The sequence below is a fragment of the Nicotiana tabacum genome, chromosome 4 (genome assembly GCF_000715075.1).
Source record: "Nicotiana tabacum cultivar K326 chromosome 4, ASM71507v2, whole genome shotgun sequence".
NCBI classification, from domain to species: Eukaryota; Viridiplantae; Streptophyta; class Magnoliopsida; order Solanales; family Solanaceae; genus Nicotiana; species Nicotiana tabacum.
Window position 1 is genome coordinate 36,574,708 of NC_134083.1, and position 22,395 is coordinate 36,597,102.

The following is a 22,395-nucleotide window of genomic DNA, read 5'->3' on the forward strand; positions in this document are numbered from 1 at the left end:
ATTTTCCTTATAAGGTTTTTAATGAGACAACTAGTTATGCGTATTACTAAATATATGTACTCTTTTTCCTTCACTAGGATTTTTTTCCCACGAGATTTTTCCTAGTAAGGTTTTAATGAGGCACATTATATTTTAATGAACATCCAAGGGGGAGTGTTATGAATATATTATATTATGGATGCTCATTTAGTACTCTGTTGTAAATAAGCTTTCTGAAAAAGCTTATCCATATGAGACTCCACCGTAAATATATTTATCTATTTAGTACTCTATTGGAAATAAGCCTCCTGAAGAAGTTTATCCTTTCAGTACTCCGTTATCCGTTATGGATAAATATTATCCCCGGTAGAAGATTATTTATATCTGGTACAATGAGCTTATTCTTTCGGTACTCTATTATGGATAAATATTACCCCGGTAGAAGATTATCTATATCTGATACAATAGCAGCTTACAAGCAGCTTAAACAAACAGCTTGAAGTAGCAGCTTACATAACAACTTGCAGTAGCAACTTACAAACAGCTTACACAGCAGCTTGCAGTAGCAACTTACACAACAACTTCCTTTCTTCTATAAATAAAGAAGATTTCAGTTCATTATGTACATCAATTTCAAGTTGATTAATATATCAGTTTCTCTTTATACTTATCTTTACTTTACTGTATTTATTTTATAACAAATTTATCAATTTTTGTGTGCTTTCTCTAGCACAACCTCTTTGGCCCTTTACGAGTCATAACAGAAGCCTTTCCGTAGAATCGCTTTTTGTCTGCTCTTCCCTAAATATCCCAAAGAGAACTTCTCTAATTTCTTGTCTGTAAAGTTTGAGTAATTTCTTTTCTCTTACAATAGACAATATATTCGCATTTGTCATTATTAAACTATTCACTGTACCTAATTACTAGTACCAGTAATTTGTTTCAATAGTTGTATTTGTTTGTTGGTTATTTATGCTTGCTCACCTCTCACTTTCTTCACGCCAATCATCCCTTCCACCTAAAGAGTTTTCTTTCGTGAGAATTACTTCCTTCAGCTGCTCCTCTCGCTCTCTATCTTTCTCGCATTGCTTTATTGTGACATACTCCCCTTTCTTTTCTCTTCGTACTTTGTTTCTTTGACTAATGTAAACAGCGTACATTACTTGTCCCTTCATTATTGAACTGTGTTCGTGGAAAGGTCTGCTCTTTATAATGTAAGAGTGAAAAAGCTGCTTTCTTTGCTAAATTGATGCTCATTTTCTTTCAATTGTCCCGAATCATTCCCTTTCCACTTTTTCTCGTTATGGGTCCTCGCTAATTCTCGTATTCTTTGATTTTTCTTGTTTCCTTGTTATGCCCATTTGGTTGAACTTGTTCTAAAACACTCAGAATCAATTGTTAAGAAATGGGTTCTCGCTAAATCCTTGGTTTTTTGGTTACTGGTACGTTACTCTTTTGCTCAGATATACTAGTACCTTTACAGTCAAAAAAGTTCTGACTATGTAACTGTAATTAGGCCATGGTCGGATTTTGTTCTTTTAATTAGTAAATGACGAGAAAGAGTATGTATATTTAATTTGTGATAAGAGTATTTAGACTATGGATATAAATTTTGTTAGTAAGAAATCTCAGAAGATGGAGAATTTCTGTTTCTTTCGTTAGTCTTGATTCTGTATGAGTTATGACTTCAACCTGTTAGTCTAATTTGCTTTTGGTCCTATTGAATTCAAGTTGGTGAAATCTTTTGGCAAGTTAAGCCTCATACTTACCTGAAATACATTATTGATTGCTAACTGATTCTTTTGTACTTCTAATCCCAAGACATTCTTTGTAAATATGTAAACATCATTAATTAGCATCCTATTCCATGTGCCTCATTGAAGGTCAAGTATACAGTTAACATATACATATGAATCAACACATTTTTCCTTTTTTCCCCTAAATAATCTAGTCATGATCAAGTAAGTGTTGTTTTCTGCCCAAAAGATTATGCTTATTTTCACTATGCTAATCTAGTTTAAGTGGTATTGGCCTCTCGAGTCCCTTTGGTTCTGTTCTAGTTTCTCTTCTTTAAGTTGTCCGTAGAAAGGGAAACAGAACAAAGCTTTTCCCTTCATTAGCCAACATTTTGAGTGGTAATGGAAGAAACCTTTGTTCCGTTCCGTGGAATTAAGAATGATCTCAAAGGAAGACTGTTATGCTACAAGCAAGACTGGACTGGTGGTCTCCGTGCAGGTATCAGGTTCGTTAATTTTACTTAAGCTGAAGTGAAACTGAACAGTAAATGATTTTGTATATTGGCTGGGCCTAGACTTCTTTTGAGGAGATTTGAGTATTATTCTTATTATCTTCGGCTTTCTGTCTGTTTAAAAGCAACACTGTAATGAGCAACTTTAATTGACTTGATTGCATTTTAATTTTCAATGATGTGCATGAATTGTCTTATATGTTAAGGATCCTGGCTCCAACGACCTACATCTTTTTCGCATCAGCAATTCCTGTTATTTCTTTTGGTGAGCAACTAGAAAGAAGCACCGGTAAGACAGATTTTGACAATTTCAGTCGATCCTTACCCGATGGTGTATTCACCGAACTGCTGTATCTGTCTTATATTATTGCTAGATGGAAGTATAACTGCAGTGCAGACTCTTGCTTCAACTGCAATTTGTGGTGTGATCCATTCCATTTTCGGTGGACAGCCACTCCTTATACTAGGAGTAGCTGAGCCAACTGTACTTATGTACACTTTTATGTTCAACTTTGCAAAAGATCGAAAGGACTTGGGTCCGAAGCTGTTTCTAGCCTGGACAGCATGGTAACTTCTTGCCACTCTTGAATCACTATCTACCAGTGCCGTCAAGCTTTCTGACTTGGTTATGTGCAGGGTGTGTGTTTGGACCGCTTTTCTGCTCATCTTGCTGGCAATTTTGGGTGCATGCTCTATAATAAACAGATTTACACGTCTTGCTGGTGAATTATTTGGTCTACTAATTGCTATGCTCTTTATGCAACAGGCTATTAAGGTAAGGAAGTCTTGATCCTAGTCTCTCAATTTTCTAAGCAGTCAGCCCAAATTAATTTTGGATGTCTTCCAGCAGTGCACCTTGCATTTTCTTTCTTGAATTCTTTTAAGAGATCAGCAATACTATGAGAAAAGCAGAATTCAGTTATGCTTTCATTGAAGCTTTATCATTTGATAGCAATTTCCTCAAGAATTTACAGTTGTGTGACTTTTCATGTACTAGTTTTGGTATATTGCAATTTTGATGACCAATTCCTTTTCCCCTGATTGTTGCAAATTGTGATCTATTTCTTCAGTTTCACTGTTGGCTGGTCTATTCCAGAAACAGTGCTTTCACAAATTCCTACTAATGCATAGATTTATGGTCTAATTCTTAAAATAGTATTGTTGTTTTTTTAATTTTTCAGTACTAATGCATGCAAACACAGGGACTAGTAGAGGAGTTTGGCATACCAGAAAGAGAAAACCCTCATCAGGTTGCGTTCCTACCTTCTTGGCGCTTTGCAAATGTGATGTTTGCATTAGTTCTATCCTTCGGCCTTCTGTTCACTGCATTGAGGAGCCGTAAAGCTAGATCCTGGCGCTATGGGACAGGTATACAATTTTCAGTTTAAGTACATGAACATGAAAGACAACATAAAAGAAAACAATTATAGCTTTCACCCACTTTATTCTTAAACTTAATATATGTGCACAAAGGTGAATTTGTTGTGTTTATCAATTTAGTAATGATCGATTGCTTTGAAAACTAGAAAGGCAAATTGTTGCCTTGTGTGAAATTGCTGACACTTCATTTTTGTTAAGGCTGGCTTCGAGGATTTATTGCTGACTATGGTGTCCCACTAATGGTGCTTGTTTGGACGGGTGTTTCGTATATACCAGCCAATGATGTTCCACAAGGGATTCCACGGCGCCTTTTCAGCCCCAATCCATGGTCGCCCGGTGCTTACTTGAATTGGACAGTTATAAAGGTGCTTCTTCTTCTTCTTCCACGGCGCCTTTTCGTATATACCAGCCAATGATGTTCTTCTTAGTGTTATCAATCCAAGGATCAGACATGCTTCTTTTCTATTTATTCTTGATAGCTCATACTCAAGTGGTGCTTTTCACAGGAAATGTTGCATGTTCCTCCACTGTATATTTTTGGAGCTTTTATTCCAGCCACAATGATTGCTGTTCTGTACTACTTTGATCACAGTGTTGCATCTCAACTTGCGCAACAAAAAGAGTTCAATCTAAAGAAACCTTCCTCGTATCATTATGATCTCCTTCTTTTGGGCTTCTTGGTATGCTGGTGGCTCTGGCCTTTTCTTTTAGTCATCAATTTGGGTTTTCAAAAGTGTTTTTAGCTATAACTGATTAGTTGATCACTTTGGTGCTTGTATATTCGCTAGGTCATACTATGTGGTCTTATTGGCATTCCTCCTTCCAATGGAGTCATTCCACAATCTCCAATGCATACGAAAAGCTTGGCCACATTGAAACATCAGGTACCAAAATTCTCTCTTAATATACAATTCTAGTCCATTGGGATTACTGAACTTGAAGAGAGTCATATGTACACTGCCAATTTTTTGTTGAATAGTACACAAGTGTTGAGCAGAAGGAACTCCGGAAGTAGGAATCATCTACACAAGACCTCACTATGGACCAAGAAAGAATGTAACTTCATAAATATTTGTTGTCTCATGCTTTCTGTTTTCCCCCCCAACAATGCTCACGAAATAATGTTGCTGTTTCTAGTCTAACGAAATAATGTTGCTGTTTCAAGTCTAATCGACAATTTAGGATGCTTGATTGGTCTTTCAGAGATTATATCTAATTCTTCTTATTAATATTTCAATATTGTTTTCTCTCTATGGAAACAGCTTTTACGGAATAAACTTGTATCAACAGCAAGAAAAAGCATGAGTAAAAATGCAAATCTTGGCCAATTGTACAGGAGCATGCAGGAGGCTTACAATGAGATGCAGACTCCCCTTGTCTATCAAACTCCATCGGGACTGGTAAATTGTTGATGTAATTGCTGAATGAGGATATCGAAGTAATTAACATGCTTAACTTAGTAATACTTCCGTCAAACAGGGGCTCAAAGAGCTAAAGGAGTCAACAATTCAGCAGTCATCGAGTATGGGCTACATTAGTGCACCAGTTGATGAGACAGTCTTTGATGTCAATAAGGATGTTGATGATCTTTTACCAGTAGAAGTCAAAGAACAACGCCTAAGCAATCTCCTTCAGGCATTAATGGTTGGTGCTTGCGTTGCTGCTATGCCTATCTTGAAAAAGATTCCTACTTCAGTTCTCTGGGGATACTTTGCTTTCATGGCAATTGAGAGCTTGCCAGGAAATCAGTTTTGGGAGAGGATATTACTGCTTTTAACTGCACCAAGCCGAAGATACAAGTGAGTGTCTCTGCCCAATAGTCAATATGCATATTAGTGCATCGGGTCCATAGTTCATCCCCGACATTTCTTCCCCACTATCCTTTTTTTATCTAGTGTCCATCTCGCTAGCAAGATACAGGGATGCATGAATTATTCCCATTGCATATCCTTCCAGAAGAGGACTCTGGATTTTGCACTGCCAAAGAAGACACGACTTCTTAGTTCTGGGTTTTAGTTCTTTAGAAACTCACATAATCTAATAATTTTTCTAGCTTGCTTTGAAAATCCACTTACCTCTCTCTGTATTTGTAACTTATTCAGGGTCTTGGAAGACAGTCATGCGACATTTTTGGAGATAGTGCCTTTCAAGACAATTGCCGGTTTCACCTTGTTTCAGACATTTCATTTGCTCCTGTGTTTCGGCATAACATGGATACCAGTAGCAGGTGTCCTTTTCCCAATGTTGATCATGCTTCTTGTCCCTGTTCGCCAGTATCTGCTGCCCAAGTTTTTCAAAGGAGCACATCTACAAGATCTGGATGCTGCAGAATATGAAGAAGCCTCAGCTGTAACTTACAATATGTCCTTTGAAGTAAGTTAGCACAAACATTATATATCGTTTAGTTCTTTTTCTATGATAAAGACAATCAATTTCACATTTTAAAAAAGATTAGATTCTTTATGGTTTCTCCAGGGTGAAGGCAGTTATTATGAGGTTATATATGGATCAAAATTTAACATTTGCACTGGAAAACTTTCTGATGAATATTGCAGTTATTTCCAGTGCAAGTAGCTTAAATCAAGACACATAAGTTTTCTTGAAACATTTTCTTAATTTTGTGATTTATACTTTTGCAGGATCGAGGTGTTCAGGCAAGACCAACCCGCATTGATAGCGGTGAAATTCTTGACGAAATGGTCACAAGAAGCCGTGGGGAAATCCGACATTCGTGCAGCCCAAAAGTAACTAGTTCAACCCCAACTCCTCTTCAAGAGATAAAGCCTGTGCATAGCCCACAGTTAATGCAAAGGGCTTACAGTCCAAGATCAAATGAGGTAAGAGCAGAAAGGAGCCCTGCACTGAGTGGAAAGGGACTCGAAATAAAGCAAACTCCAAGCCCTGGGCCATCTAACCTTGGTAAAAGCAGTCAAGGTTCATCTTCTACCCAGTATCAAATGCAAGTTAATGAGTTTATTTAGTATACACCAGTTCTCGAGAGGACTTTCTGGAGTCGTTCATTTGTGTTTGAGAGGTTATCAAATGTTTGTGCTTTACTATAACCTTATTTTAGGAATCTCTATATGTGTTTTACTGGTTGCAACGATGTATAGGAGAGTACTGTTTTATTGGTCTTACTCTTATAAGCAATTATAATCTATGGGCAGAAGACAAACCATTATACATGAGAAAAGAAAGAGAAAACTGTGTGAAAATTTGCGTTTCTTTGTTGTATTATCAAGAGTTTTATGGAAAAAAGGAAGAACTTCTGAACGTCTGCCCCATTTACGTATTTGTTGTACTATCAACTAGCTTTTAGCAGTAAACTGTGAGCTAAACTCAATGTATTTCATCTGCTCCACATAAGTCTCCTACTGAAGCTGATGTCCCTTGGGAGTTTGATGTAGAAGAGTCAATTGTGAGTTAAAGTTATAGCACAAACAAAAGGAAAGGTCCAACTTTCCGTTGCTTGTCGCATGATCAGTAGTAAAGCTTTATCTAGTCACCTTGTCATTGGTTGCTACTAGTGCTTCTTTTGCAGAAGATTGACTTTAGATTTCTGTTCAAACTTGCTGGTTCTTGTTCTTTTTCTCTTGCATTTTCGTGTTATAACCTAAATTATTTCTCAATGGCATTATACACAATATGACAAGAGTTAGCTTGCTTTAACATCACAAGGGATAACAAATAAGCAAGCATTGGTTGTTTTGATTCCAGATTGATATCGTACTATTTCTTTGTTTATTGCAGTATGATAATTGACAGGATTCATATGAGACTTATAATAGATATTATTCATGCTTAAGATGTTTCTAAGCACAGAATTGAAAATTAAAGTAGAGTTATTTTGTTAAAAAAGGCTTAGTTGATTCGAGTGAGATTTGAGGAACATATTGCCAATCCTAATACTTTATTTTCTTACCCTTTTTCTTCATAAAACTTTGAGGCACTGAACAAGTCCTATTCTTGATAAATAAGGATGTGATAAATTCAATTAAATGCTTCTGGTTCGTACATAGGCGACGCCCACTTGATCTTGCTGAATTCTAATACAGATGCTCTATTTGTCTAAAAATGAACCAGAAACGTAAAGGAAGACTCACAGTATGTGATTTTAATATAGGAAAATATTTATCAAATAGAAAAAAGGTAATTTAACTGCTCAATACGCATAAGCACGAGTGAAGCTTGACAGAAAAATTGCAGTTAATTTCACCGTATATTTCATTTTCTAGGACACTCTTACTATTTTGAACTTCTTAAAAAATATTAGTATATATCAAATATAAAAATAATGCAAAAAAAATAACAATAGTTATAAATAAACTAATTTTGTTATGCTCAGAATTTAGTTAGTACGCTTAATATACATGCAAACTAAACTAAAATTTCAACTTAGCAAAGAACCTATGATAATTAAGTCTTCTTTCCTCCTTTGACGACTAAGTCTATCAGACACGTGTAGATTGAAGTTTGATGAAATCGTCAGGTTCAATGAAATGAATATATTTAGACATCTTTGAAGTTTCGCTAAACATATTGTATTTTTCTGGTATATGAAAGTTCTATGCTCCACAATGGTATGGAGTAAATTTTACTGGCGGTCAACAACATTTATGCTCATTTATTATTCTTTTTTATTATATGACAATTATTTTACTTTTGCTCCACTTATCACAAAATTAACTTTGATCGATTTTTATAAAAGTCTTATGTTTGATAGTAAGTTCAAAATGGGACCTTAAATATATTCCTTAGTAGTTTTTATCCCATAAGGCGGTAAAAAATGAGTACTTTTGGTTTCATCGAGTATTTAACAAACTATAATTGTTATTTGAATGAAAACTCAAAAAGAAAGGGATCTAATATGAAATCACACTTATAAGTGTATTTTGTGCAATTTCGGGTATTTTTGGCTTACTAGTTTTAGAGTACGCGCGTTGTGCGTGTACTTCATATAAGTGAGTATACACTTTTAAAAATTACAAAAATATTATTTATCTATGTAATTAAGTTATAAAATAAAATTAAAAAAGAAAGCACAAGCTCTTGAAAATGATGATTATTGATGATATATAGCCCAACTTAATAAAGAAAAAAATAGGTACATCACATAAAATTATTCTAATATCTTATCGTAATTTTGGTATATGAGTTGTGCATTTGCTTTAGTTGTTCAACATAACACAATAATATACTAACTCGTACTCAAATATATCTTGTAACAATATTATATTCTTCATGGCCTTAAAAAATAAATTCTTTTTGCTCAAGTACGTAATATGAATTTCATCTTATTCTTACTGAAAATCAAACTGGAAAATAAAAATAAAAAAGGACTCCATATTATTAGGTTTAACTATCATATGAACAACTTAATTGGATAGGTATTATTTAAGCCCAATTACATGTGTTTTATTATTATTATTATTATTATTATTATTATTATTATTATTATTATTATTATTTATTATTATTATTATTATTATTATTATTATTATTATTATTATTATTATTATTATTATTATTATTATTATTATCTTGAAGTACATGAAGGTATCGTTATTAATATAATTCTCAAAAGGTATAAAATCTATTAACACTTCATGTAAGTTTTAATGTGCATTCAGATAAATCATTAATATAGTGTTTGCAATATTTATTTTTATCTACATATATATTTTTTATTTTTTGAATTATAAAAGCGAATTATAGTTAACTATTTAAAAGCTATTCATTGATAATATTTAGTGACGGTACTTGAATTCAACTGATTGGATATTATCTCATTCACGAGTAATACTGCTAAAATATAGTCTCTTTTATTATTTGGATGGCTTTAACATGAGAATCTTACTATTAATATTGATATTTGTCACGGATTTCATAGTTATATCAATAATTAAAGGTAATCATAAAAGACAACAAAAACCTAAAACCAAGGATTTTTTTTTTAAATTTCAAAACTAAATTCAAAATAAAATACATATCTAGCCGTGTGGATCTTTTGATTTGAAATTTTAAATAATAAACCTACTCTTTGTGTCTCAATTGAGTTCCACGTCCATCAAAGAAAAAGGATATAATTTATTATCTCAATATGAAAAGTATGGTAATTTAAATGAGGAAATAATTTACGGTAAATTTTTTATTAATTTTTAAGTCCTAAATATTAATAGTTCTTATATATTTTAAATAAGAAAAGATTTCTAATAAAATTAAATGACTATTTCTAAATATTAGAAAAATAATTGAATGATTATTTTTAAATTTTAGGAAGTTAATTAGAATAACTATTTTTAAAGGGTAAAAAAGGCGAACGATATTTCTCTTAGGGCCTTCGTGCTTTTAATATAGTACTAGTCTCTATGTACGTGCCTTGCACGTAAACCATAGACGCGTGTAATAGTTAACATAAAATATGTGAATATACTTTTTTTCTCGTATATATTTTAGTTTTTGACAAACGTTTTTTAGCCTCTAAGTAAAGTAAATGATAAATCCGGCAAACTATTTTGTATAAATGCCATTAAAATATGTATGTGGGTTACAAGCTTTCAACAGCCATAAATTGGAACCTTTTATTATTCTCAAACATATGAAAGTACAATCACATAATAAAAACTTAACATTATAAAATCAAGAAAAAAATATATACTTCTTAATACAATCTAATGAATATATCAGGTAAAAGGAGTCTATTACTTTTAACAATATAGAGGAACAAAAGAAGAGAGTGGCTGCGTCTACTACCGGGGAACAACGACATCTAGCTAAGTCTTCTTTTCTCTTTCTGAGAGAGGTTAGTTAGGATAAATATCATTATGTGTACCAACTTAAGGTTTTCCATTTTGTTTGAACACCAATACTGGTAAGAGCTGAATTTTTAATGTGATTAGAATAATTATTTTTCATATATATATATATATATATATATATATATAATTATTTTCTAGAAAATTAAATTTTTTAAATTTACAATAGATTACTACACATATTGTGAAACAACAAAAAAGCACGAGGAAAATTAGTTTGAGATAAAGGAAGTACTTGTATCATGGAGAAGTCTAGCTTGTTTATAACTATAAAATTTAAGGAACTTGATTCTTCCATTTAATAGACTGATGCTATTAACATTAAGCTCCCTCAATGAGATTTTGTTGCCACCCAAAAGGTTGTTTGTTTGCACGAGACAAAAGAGAGATAAGCAGGAAAAAGTAGTCTTCCATGGAGGGATCTACCATATGAATCAATATTATCCTCTGCATAATCAATAGAAATAACCATAAGTCTGTAACTGACACTTTTGAAGATTATGAACACTAGAAAAGCTCTAACCTTTTCGCCTATTAACTCTGTAATGTAGTAATAACCCAAGATATAATTTAGCAAGGTAGAAGAAAATTGGCAGCTCAAAGTAAGAGAAATTGTGGCATAAATTAACCAAATCACGGGAAAATAAAAAATACAACCAAATCATTAATCACTATTTACCAAGTGCAACTATATATAGCTTATGTAAATTATAAAAAATTGTATAATTGAAAAAGAGACAAAATCTCAAAGAAAAAAAAATTCGAGCATTGTTCTCTATATATATATATATATATATATATATATATATGCTATCAAACATTTTACTAACTCCCAAGTGATGCCCATCAAAATTACTGCTGTCACACCAAAGGATAGGTTTCTCGGCATCGAAGCCCATTAACGAAGCCCTGCAGACATGTCAAAGAGCCAATTCTATCATACCGTGAGGGCGTCCAACGCCATTGTTAGGCAAGCCAACACTGATAAATTTAGTGATTTCCACTTTTAATATGTTTGCAAAGAAATAATTTTCCTCACTTATAAAAGATTTAGAAATTTACTGCCGTAAAGTAATTAAACAAAAGCAACTGAATGCAAATCGAAGTCATAATAATAAATCCAAAATCATAAGTCTACTAGTGTGTGCCAAGATCCGGTATCACAAGTATGTGGGCTACTAGCAGAATATACAAAAGAATACTAGTTTACTGTCTCAACCCATGATTTCTAGTAATTTTTACATGTTAATCTACCCATAATATATGTATTTAACTCATGTTATATAGAAATTACTTACCTCAAAGTGCTAGGGTGAAAACCCCCTTCCAAAAGCTCCAAAAATCGCCCAAAAGATGAAGTGAAATGAAATAAATGGCCTAAGTCCCGCATTAAATGAGCTGAGCACAGGCCTCTGATGTCGCATTTGCGACACCACGTTCGCAAATGCGACAAAACTCTCGAAATTGCGAAGCCTGGCTCCAGCTGCTAAGGTCGGAAATGCGACGGATGGGTCGCAAATGCGATCACTGCTGAGTTTGCAAATGCGAAAAATCCCCAGACTGAGCTTCTTCGCAATTGCGAAGCTCTTCTCGCAAATGCGAAATCCGCATTTGCGAACTATTTCTCACATTTGCGAGACCTGCAACTGGTGCCAAGAAACACCAAAAATCTGGTGTGTATTTCATCCCTTCCACACGTCCGAAACTCACTCGAGCCCTCGGGGCTCTATACCAAACACCCACACCTATCTAACAACATCATACAAACTTGCTCGCGCGATCGGAATACTGAAATAACATCAAAAATCACAAATCGGACGCCAAAACGCATGAATTAATCTCATGAACTCAAAACTTCTAAAAAGACTTTCGCTCGTCCGATTCCTATCAAATCAACTCGGAATGGCACCAAATTTGCGTGCAAGTATTAAATGACATTACGAAACTATTTCCGGTCTCGAAATTTCATTTGGACCTCGATGTCACCAAAACCCGTTCCAAATTAAATTTTAAAGAGCTTAAAGAACCAACTTTTGATACTAGGCGCTGAAACACTCTCTGGTCATTCAAAACCCGAACCGAGCATATTTCCAGGTCCAAAATCATCATACGAACCTATTGAAACCGCCAAATCCCGATTCCGAGGTCGTTTACTCAAAATATTGACCGAAGTCATACTTGGCCTTTTAAGCCAACCTTAAGGAACCAAGTGTTCCGATTTCAATCCGAACCCTTCCAAATCCCAAACTAACTATCCCCGCAAGTCATAAAACAGTAAAAGCATGTACGAGAAGTTTTATTTAGGGGAGCGGAATTGTAGAAAGCAAAACGATCGATCGGATCGTCACAAAACAATTTCTCTCCAACATAGACATTATTGAAAGAATCTATTACTCAACTATACACATATCTCATATATATTCTTTCATATATATATATATATATATATATATATATATATATAGAGTTTTGCACATAAGAGAATACCTAGAATAAACAAACAGGTAAAATTCCATCAAATTCGTATCTTCGTCTTCCAAGCCGCCACTCTAGGAAAAAACACAAAGCAACAAAAGTCCAGAACTGATATTCGATCTTTATTTAGGCATCAAAATTCAGACATGGTATTCTATTTAGAAGTCTATTTCTATTTGTTTTACTAATATAACCAATAATTTTAGGTTAAGATTAATATAAATAAGGGCACAAAAATCGACTAATATTTCGAGACTATTTTAATCGTTCAACATTTAGCGTGGAACATTGGTGTTTTTATAATAATATAGATCTATATATATAGATAGATTGAAGGATCATATATAGCTTTTTGAGGTCCAGCCTCTGCTATTTTAAAATCTAATTTTAGTGTCTTGTGCAATTTTTGGTTTTGGGGTTTCTTAATTTGACGAGTTTTATGCTCACATCCGAAAAATTTATTTACAATTGTTTTTACATCAGACAACTTATATGTCGACATTTTTGTACCCTTTTTTCTTCAAATATACATTTCATTATTTTTATGTACATCAAATCCAATATACAAAGAAAAAAGGGTGAATTTGTACCTTTCCATCCTTATTTAAAATATTTTTTTATTAAAAATTTCACCTTCTTGAAAGATGGATTACACAAGTATTAGAATTTATAATTCATTTATTATCAATCATTTTCTCTTCCAAAGAGGCGCACAACACATTTCTACGTGTCCATCCAATAAATTAGGCTCATTTCACATTCGCATGGGTGTACAAAGTAAACCGATAAACCGCACCAGTCAAACCGGGAAAAAAAAATCCGTCTATGATTTGGTTTGATTTGATTTGGTATTACAAAAAAAAAATGACCATAATTAGTTTGGTTTGGTTTTAACTAAAAAATGTCAAATCGAAATCAAACCAACCCGACATTATATGTATACAAATTTTAAAAATATTTTATGTATAAAAATAATTATTGTAGTGTAATTTATAAATATTTCTTAAATTTTTTTATAGTTTTCTTTTTTAAATTGTGATTTTAGAGAGAAGAAAAGCATTTTGGACTTAAACACATGTGTTTACCCTTAAAAATGAATAACAATTGAATTTATACGCGGTTTTAAGGATATGTGGATTAGCTCAATACAAGTGATCAATGATGTTAGATTAAGCAAAGCGCGACCGGCGCTCAACCGAGATAACCCGGCCAAACAAGCCTGTACAATGCATTCTATTCGAACTCATCTGCCTTCGATTCGTAGCCAAAATATGTACGAAAAGTTATGAACAAGAATAAGAACCTTTGAATAGCTTAGAAACAGAGAAAATAAGTTTATATTGCCTTGATATACATGTTACAGAGTGTTTATTGAATAATAAACTTCCTCTTTATATAGTAGGGAAGTTTTACCCTAAGTAATATTCTAAGAAAGGTAAAAATCTTCCTTTTCGCTAATCACTAATCTGCTGTCGATACGGGCCGAGATTCACGCCCCTTTGTTAATCGTGCGCAGACGTTTGGTAATGCTTTTCGAGGTCTTGGAACTCGAACCAGATCCGGGGGGCGTGATCTAGATGGCTTCGGGGGGCAGGTATTTTGTTCGGGCCTTGATACGAGAGGCTCCTAGCTTTGATTCCGATTCCTTGTAGCTACGCCCTTTATTCGTTTGCCCCACCGGAAAATTAGGGTGCTCATTAGCCTCAGTTTTACCCGTATATAGATAGTCCCCTCATTCCTCAGAGAGTAGGTTTGCTGAAACGATGAGAAATGATAGATGTTCTCTGGTTCCTTCCTCCGTACGTTACAACCGAAACGACGAAGAAGTCGAAATGTCCCATCAGTCGCGTCGTTCTGACTTCGGACACGTGTCAACCATCGGTTGGTTGCCTCCGAATGTGAAGCGTCATGTACTTCCCCTATAAAAGCTTTTATCCCCTGTTCTTTTTCCACTTTCAGATCAAGCTTCTACCTTCGAATTCTCTAGCTATCACCAACTTCCTTCAAACCTTCATATCTTCATCTTTGATCTTCAAATTCTCATAGTTGTTCTTAACACACATCATATTGACCTTTCTTCTTTCTTTTATATATAAGTTTGCCTAAAATCACCAAGCTTAGGCCTTTGGAAGGGGACGAGTACGTATACTTGTCCGTTGATCCCTCCATTACGGGGAAAAGAAGAAGAGAAAAAGAAAACCTTCGGGCTCCCCAGGTCCCGAGGTGAAGCCAAAGAAGAGGGTGACTCACAAGCCCAAGAAGAGTATCAGCTCCCGGGTACCAGATTTTGACTCGCTTCCCCGGCTCAGGGATGAGTCGGAAGAAGACAATATTTTTATTGCCCATGGATCGACCCCTCTCGGGGAGCAGGCGATAACCGAGGGGGAGATTCGTGAGGCCGGCCTCCCTCAGACTCGGGAAGCCAATATGGAGATGGGGGGTGGCACCCCGTGGGATGCCGGCTCTGCTCCGAAGGAAGCGCCCTATGTAATAGAAATTATGGGGACGACCTCCTACACCGAGTCCATGCTTGAAGAGGCCCAACTAGGAAAAGAGAAGTCCAATGGAGGGGTTCATGGAGTGGACGATCCCCTTCATTCTTTCTTTGATGGTGTGGACTCGTCCACTTTGGAAGGTGTTTCCGGGCTGGGCGACCTGGAAGTCCCAAAGAAAGATACATCTTCGGAAGCTGGTGGACTGAGTTCGAACCCAAAATATTAATCAAGTTCCCGCTCCGAGTGTGGACCCCGGTCGGAAGAGATCGGTTATTCTTACCATCCCGGAGGATGCCCGAGTTCTATCTGCTCCCGTGGGAGTAGCCAGCTACCTCCAATACCTGGTGACCGAGGAGGACCAGGCAAAAATGAATGAGGTGGACGTGTCGTGACTTTTCAATGAGGCGCAATAGGCATTGACCCGGGTAAGGCATCATTACGTCTTTTTGAATTTTGCTTTTAAAAGATATGATTTTCTAGTCTCGATCTTGATGGCCCCGACATGCTCTTTCACAAAGGTATCTGCAAGCATAGCAAACAAATCAATAGAATTTGGGTGTAAGTTGTGATACCATATCATTTATCCTTTTGATAGGGTTTCTCCGAACGTTTTCAGCAAAACCGACTCGATTTCATCATCATCTAAGTCGTTTACCTTGATGACACATGTCTAGGAGGTCACGTGCTCATTTGGATCCGTGGTTCCATTATACTTCGGAATATTGGGCATACGGAACTTCTTCGGGATTGGCTTCGGTGCCGCGCTTGGAGGGAAAGGCTTTTGGACAAATTTCTTGTAGTCCAGGCCTTTCAATATGAGGGGCGCTCCTGGGATTTGATTGACTCTGGAGTTATAGGTCTCCACTTTTTTGTCGTTGGACTTAATTTTCCTCTCCCTCGATTCCACCCGCTTTGTCAGTTCCTCAAGCATTTTTATTATTTCGGGGTTGGTTCCAGGGTGAGCTTCACCCGACCTTTCTGTGGCTTACTCATTTCTTAGGGTGTTTTCCCGGGATGGTTCGGCTCAACTCTGGTGGGGGCACGACTTTGATTTTTCAACTGTGCTATCACCGTCTGTTGGGCCTGTAACAATTCGAATATCACCCGCAGATTGATCCCGTCACCTTCACCTTACCCCGAGTCGTTGGACTGGCTCCTCCACGAACACTGTTCTCAGGGTTGGTCGGTAGGTTGGCATCGATGGCCACATGTGAGTTGTCGTTGATTGGGTCTGCAACTGGGACTCCGTTAGGATCAGCAGGGGGCGCCTCTTTGCTAGGCACTATATTGTTGTTTTCGCCGTCATGGTCAGATTCAACATCAACGTTCAAGTGAGTAGACTGAGAGTTTGACACTTTTAGGTTGACCTGAAATTATAATCTCAAAGAACAAGCGTAAAACAGAGTGTGTTATGGAAATTTGTATCAAATTACCACTATTATCCTTAGCCCCATGGTGATGTCTTCTATAGCTTTGATTTTATCGGGATTGATCTCAATTTCTCGGTCGGACACCATAAATCCAAGGAATTTTCCGGATCCGACCCCGAATGTGCATTTTTCCGTGTTCAGCTTCATATTGTATCTCTTCAATATGCCAAAGGTTTCCTGCAAATGTTTCAAATTACCCTCTGCTCGCATGGACTTAACTAACATGTCGTCAATATAAACGTCCATTGATTTTCCTATTTGTTCTTCGAACATCCGGTTTACTAGGCGTTGATAAGTGGCACCGGCGTTCTTTAATCCAAACGGCATTACATTATAATAATAGGTGCCGAATTTAGTGATAAAGGAAGTTTTTTCTTGATCGCCCGGGTCCATCCGAATTTGGTTGTACCCGGAATAGGCATCAAGAAAGCTGAGTATCTCCCGGTCATCGCATCGATCATGCGATCAATGTTAGGCAAAGGAAAAGAGTCCTTAGGGCACACCTTGTTAAACTCTTTGTAATCTACGCACATTCTTAATTTATTTCCCTTTTTAGGCACTACCTAATAGGTTTTGTGCCTCGGTAATTTGGAAGCCCGAGTTGGCCGAACTTATTTCAGAAGATGGTCCCCGAGTAGGGGTAGACCTTGGGCTTGATAGTCACCGAATAGGGATAGCCCTTGGGCTTGATAGTCACCAAATAGGGATAACCCTTAGGCTCGATAGTCCCCGAATAGGGGTAGCCCTTAGGCTCGATTGTCCCCGAGTAGGTGTAGCCCTTAGGCTCGATAGTCCCCGAGTAGGGGTAGCCCTTAGGCTCGATGTTTGAAGAGGTAAAAATACGTAATAGCAAGGTGGAAACTTTCTTTCATTTTTGTATGTAAAGTACATGATTGAAAGCGTGTAAAAGCTCGTATTATGGCTAAGGTGGCCTATGCGAGCATGGTTCACTTGACCGTTTGGCCCTTATAATAAATCCTAACCACCGAGCCTAAGCTGTTCAAGTACAAATTTTCCTTCTTTCCTTACTAAGAACCTTAACCCGAGGGTGATGGCCCCCAGTATTCGAGGTCGATCTTGAGAGGGCTCAGATACTGTTGATGCGCCCATTGACTCTGATTTAAAACCGATCTTCGAATATAAGTTAGCATGATTTATTGTTGCCTCGTTAAAAACCTTATCGAAAAATCCATTTGGGATAAAACCGGTTCAAGAAGAAAAGAGTACAGCGCGTGCTTTCAGACCTAATATTCACATTTTCCTTTGGCTGTTGCCTGCAAGTGTTAGCCTGATTCATAATATTATAAAAAAGTAAATGAGATCATACCTTAGCAGTAGTACCGCTTTAAGTACATTACATTCTAGTTGTTTGGGAGTTGTGCACCATTTCCCGCTTCGAGTTTGTACGATCCCTTACCAGTAATTCCGACGACTCGATATGGTCCTTCCCAATTCGGTTCCAACTTTCCCTCTTTTGGGTTTCAGGTAAGCAATATTACTTTTCTTAACACCAAGTCCCCTATCTTGAAGTGTCGGAGGTTGGCTCTTTGGTTGTAATATCTTTCTATTCGCTATTTCTGGGCGGCCAACCGGACTAGGGCGGCCTCTCCTCTTTCATCCAATGGTTCCAGGCTCGTACTCATGGCCTCACCGTTTGATTCTTTAGTCACATATCAGAACCTGAGACTCGGTTCTCCCACTTCAACCGTTATTAATGCTTCGGTACCGTAGACCAATGAAAACTGGGTGGCCCCGATCCTAGATTTCGAAGTTGTATGGTACGCCCACAAAACTTCGGGCAGAATTTCCTTCCATTTCCCTTTGGCATCGGTCAACCTCTTTTTCAAGTTTTGGAGTATGGTCTTGTTTGTAGATTCTGTTTGTCCGTTCCCACTATGGTGATAGGGTGTGGATAGTATCTTTTTAATTTTGTGGTCTTCAAAAAACTTGTTTACCTTGCTGCCGATGAATTGCTTCCCATTATCACACACGATCTCGGTCGGTATCCCGAACCGGCATATTATGTGGTCCCAAATGAAGTCAATAACTTCTTTTTCTTGGACTTTCTCGAACGCTTGAGCTTCGACCCATTTAGAAAAATAATCGGTCATAAACAGTATGAATTGAGCCTTACCAGGTGCCCACGGCAGGGGACCGATGATGTCCATTCCCCATTTTATGAACGACCATGGGGACAAGACTGAATGGAGTAGCTCTCCGGGTTTATGGATCATCGGTGCGTGTCTTTGACATCCGTCGCATCTTCATACAAAGTCCTCTGCATCTTTCTCTATGTCGATCCAGTAATAGCCGACCCTGATTATCTTCCGAACCAAAGATTCCGCCCCCGAATGGTTTCCGCAGGTGACTTCGTGAACTTTTCTTCTCTCAAGACATACTCAGTATTCGCCGGCCCCAAGCATATGGCGAGCAGGCCGTCGAATGTTCTTCTGATCAAAGTCCCTTCGGACAGGCTAAGCCTGGCCGCCTTCGTGGGTAGAGCTCTCGATTCTTTAGGATCCGAGGGAAACTTCCCAGTCTTCAAATAATCTATGTATTTGTTTCTCCAATCCCAAGCTAAACTTGTTGAGTTTATTTCGGCATGGCCTTCCTCCACTACCGATTTCATGAGCTGTACGACTGTTCCTGAGCTGAATTCATTGTCATCAACCATTGACCCCAAGTTAGCCAGAGAATCGGCCTCGCTATTTTGATCTCGGGGCACATGCTGTAGGGTCCATTCCTTGAATTGATGTAGCGTTACCTAAAATTTGTCTAATTACCTTCACATTCGTTCCTCTTTTACTTCGAATGTCCCATTGACTTGATTTACCATAAGGAGGGAATCACATTTAGCTTTAACCACCTCAGCCCCAAGGCTTTTAGCCAATTCAAGACCTGCAATCATGGCCTCATTCTCGGCCTCATTGTTATTCAATTTCATAAATCTAATAGACTGCCTAACTACGTTACCCGTAGGTGGATTCAACACGATGCCGAGTCCGGACTCCTTTGCGTTCGAGGCACCATACGTAAAGAGGGCCCTGATTCTCGAAGAAGTCCCCGAGGTTAAATACAATTCCTTTTCCACTTCAGGTATTAAGACCGGTGTAAAGTAGGCCACAAAGTCTGCCAAAATTTATGATTTAATGGCGGTTCGGGGTCGATATTCGATATCGTACCCGCTAATTTCTATGCCCATTTGGCCAACCGGCTTGAGAGATCGTGTTTGTGCATAATGTTCCTTAGTAGGTAAGAGGTTACGACACATACGGGGTGCATTGAAAATTCAATTTTAACTTTCTAGAGGCGCTTAACAAAGCGAGCTCCAATTTTTCCAGGTGAGGATACCTTGTTTCGGCCTCGCCTATAGTTCTACTAACATAGTAAATAGGAAATTGCATACCTTCTTCTTCCCGGACTAGGACTCCACTTACCGCTACCTCAGATACCGCCAAATAAAGGTACAACTGCTCGTCCGCCTTCGGAGTATGGAGCAAGGATGGACTCAAAAGGTACCGTTTGAGTTCTTCCAAAGCTTGTTGGCACTCCGGGGTCCAAGAAATGTTTTTCTTCTTCTTCTTTAATAATGAGAAGAACCGATGGCTTTTGTCCGAGGACCTCGATATGAACCGGCCAAGGGCAGATATGCGCCCGGTTAGCCTCTGAACGGTCGTGATGTCTTCTATAGCTTTGATTTTATCGGTATTGATCTCAATCCCTCGGTTGGACACCGTGAATCCAAGGAATTTCCGTATCCGACCCCGAATATGCATTTTTTTGGGTTCAGCTTAATATTGTATCTCTTCAATATGCCAAAGGTTTCCTGCAAATGTTTCAAATAGTCCTCTGCTCGTAGGGACTTAACTAACATGTCGTCAATATAAACTTCCATTGATTTTCCTATTTGTTCTTCAAACATCCGGTTTACTAGGCGTTGATAAGTGGCACCAGTGTTCTTTAGTCCGAACGGTATTACGTTATAACAATAGGTGCTGAATTTAGTGATGAAGGATGTTTTTTCTTGATCGCCCGGGTCCATCTGGATTTGGTTGTACCCGGAATAGGCATCGATAAAGCTGAGTATTTCGTGCCCGGCCTTCGCATCGATCATGCGATCGATGTTAGGCAAAGGAAAAGAGTCCTTAGGGAATGCCTTGTTCAGGTCTTTATAGTCTACGTACATTCTTAATTTATTTCCCTTTTTAGGCACTACCACTATGTTATCTAACCAATACGAGTACTTAACTTCCCGAATGGAACCTATTTTAAGAAGTTTGGATGCATGCATGCTTGACTTCGGACTGCAGCCTCCTCTTTTGTTTAACCGGGTGGAACTTCGGATCCAAGCTCAGCTTATGAGTGGTTATTTTTGGCGGGATCCCTGTCATTTCAAGATGGGACCAAGCGAAACAATCTATGTTAGCTATAAGGAATTTAATGAGTTTTTTCTTGAGCTTGGGAGTTTACCCCGTGCCCAGGTATACCTTCCGATCGGGCAAGTGTTTGATCAATATGACTTGCTCCAGCTCCTCTACCGTTGACTTGGTGGCATCAGAATCATCAGGGGCGATGAACGACCTAGGGACTCCGTAATCATCATCCTCGCCTACTCCTTGCTTCTCTCTGGTTCGGTCGGGGCCGGTATCATTGATTGCTATTTAGTTTCTCCCTTCCTAACTAGCTTTGTGTTCTTTGATGTCGAGAGTGCAGACATCGAGATCACCACATTGACCTAGGGTACTGCCCTCATGTTGTGAACCTAAGGCCTAGGTCAATAAGGCGTTATACCTCATGTCCCCCTCGATCACGTAGAATTTGGTATCCTGAATTTCCCCGGCGGTATTTATTGGCAAGGTCATTTCTCTTTTGGTAGTTTTGCATGCCATGTTGAATCCATTTAAAACCCGGTTTGCTGGCATTATTTGGTCTTGTAGACCCAACTGTTCTACGACCCTCGATCTGATGATGTTGGCCGAACTACCTGGATCAATCAACACACGCTTAACTCGAGATTTATTTATAAGTATAGATATTACCAGTGCATCATTATGCAGTTGTACGATGACTTCTGCGTCCTCATCGTTGAACGAAATGGTTCCCTCCGGGATATAATCTCGGGTTCGTTTTTCCCTTGTGATGGACACCTTAGTGTGCTTTAGCATAGGTCCCTGGGGGATATCGATTCCTCCAATGATCATGTGGATGACGTGCTGAGGTTCTTCTTGTTCGGTTTGCATGTTGGATTCCCTGTTCCTGAAGTGATTTTGTCACGACCCGAAAATCCCACCTTCAGGATCATGATGGCGCCTAACATTTCACTTGCTAGGCAGGCCAACGTTAAAATAATCTTAACTATTTTAAAGCAAATTTAATTAAATAGAAGTCAAATTACTGAAATAAAGTACGGAAGACCATAAATACTGAATTATCAAAATACATCCCCGAATCTGGTGTCACAAGTGCACGAGCTACTAGGATAATACAAATAAAGGTCTGAATAAAATTCAAGCTGTTTGAAAGATAAGACACAGCTAAGATAAGATAGAAGGGGACTTCAGAACTGCGGACGC

General features: G+C 37.6%; 1 protein-coding gene across 2 annotated transcripts; it reads left to right on the forward strand.

Annotated features, from left to right (window-relative positions):
• The first annotated feature begins 772 nt into the window (after positions 1-772).
• On the forward strand, positions 773-6,880 carry LOC107791937 (putative boron transporter 2). Of its 2 annotated transcripts, XM_075251688.1 has the most exons (13): positions 978-1,193; positions 1,369-1,421; positions 2,434-2,516; positions 2,602-2,794; positions 2,864-3,002; positions 3,430-3,595; positions 3,806-3,972; positions 4,114-4,287; positions 4,396-4,491; positions 4,870-5,007; positions 5,087-5,406; positions 5,710-5,980; positions 6,247-6,880. In XM_075251688.1, the coding sequence occupies exons 4-13, from the start codon at positions 2,718-2,720 to the stop codon at positions 6,586-6,588; spliced, it is 1,890 nt and encodes a 629-aa protein (XP_075107789.1). In that variant the 5' UTR covers positions 978-1,193; positions 1,369-1,421; positions 2,434-2,516; positions 2,602-2,717; the 3' UTR covers positions 6,589-6,880. The 2 variants fall into 2 exon arrangements, with proteins under 2 accessions (XP_016469582.2, XP_075107789.1); XM_016614096.2 differs by having other exon boundaries at positions 773-2,221.
• Positions 6,881-22,395: the final 15,515 nt, after the last annotated feature.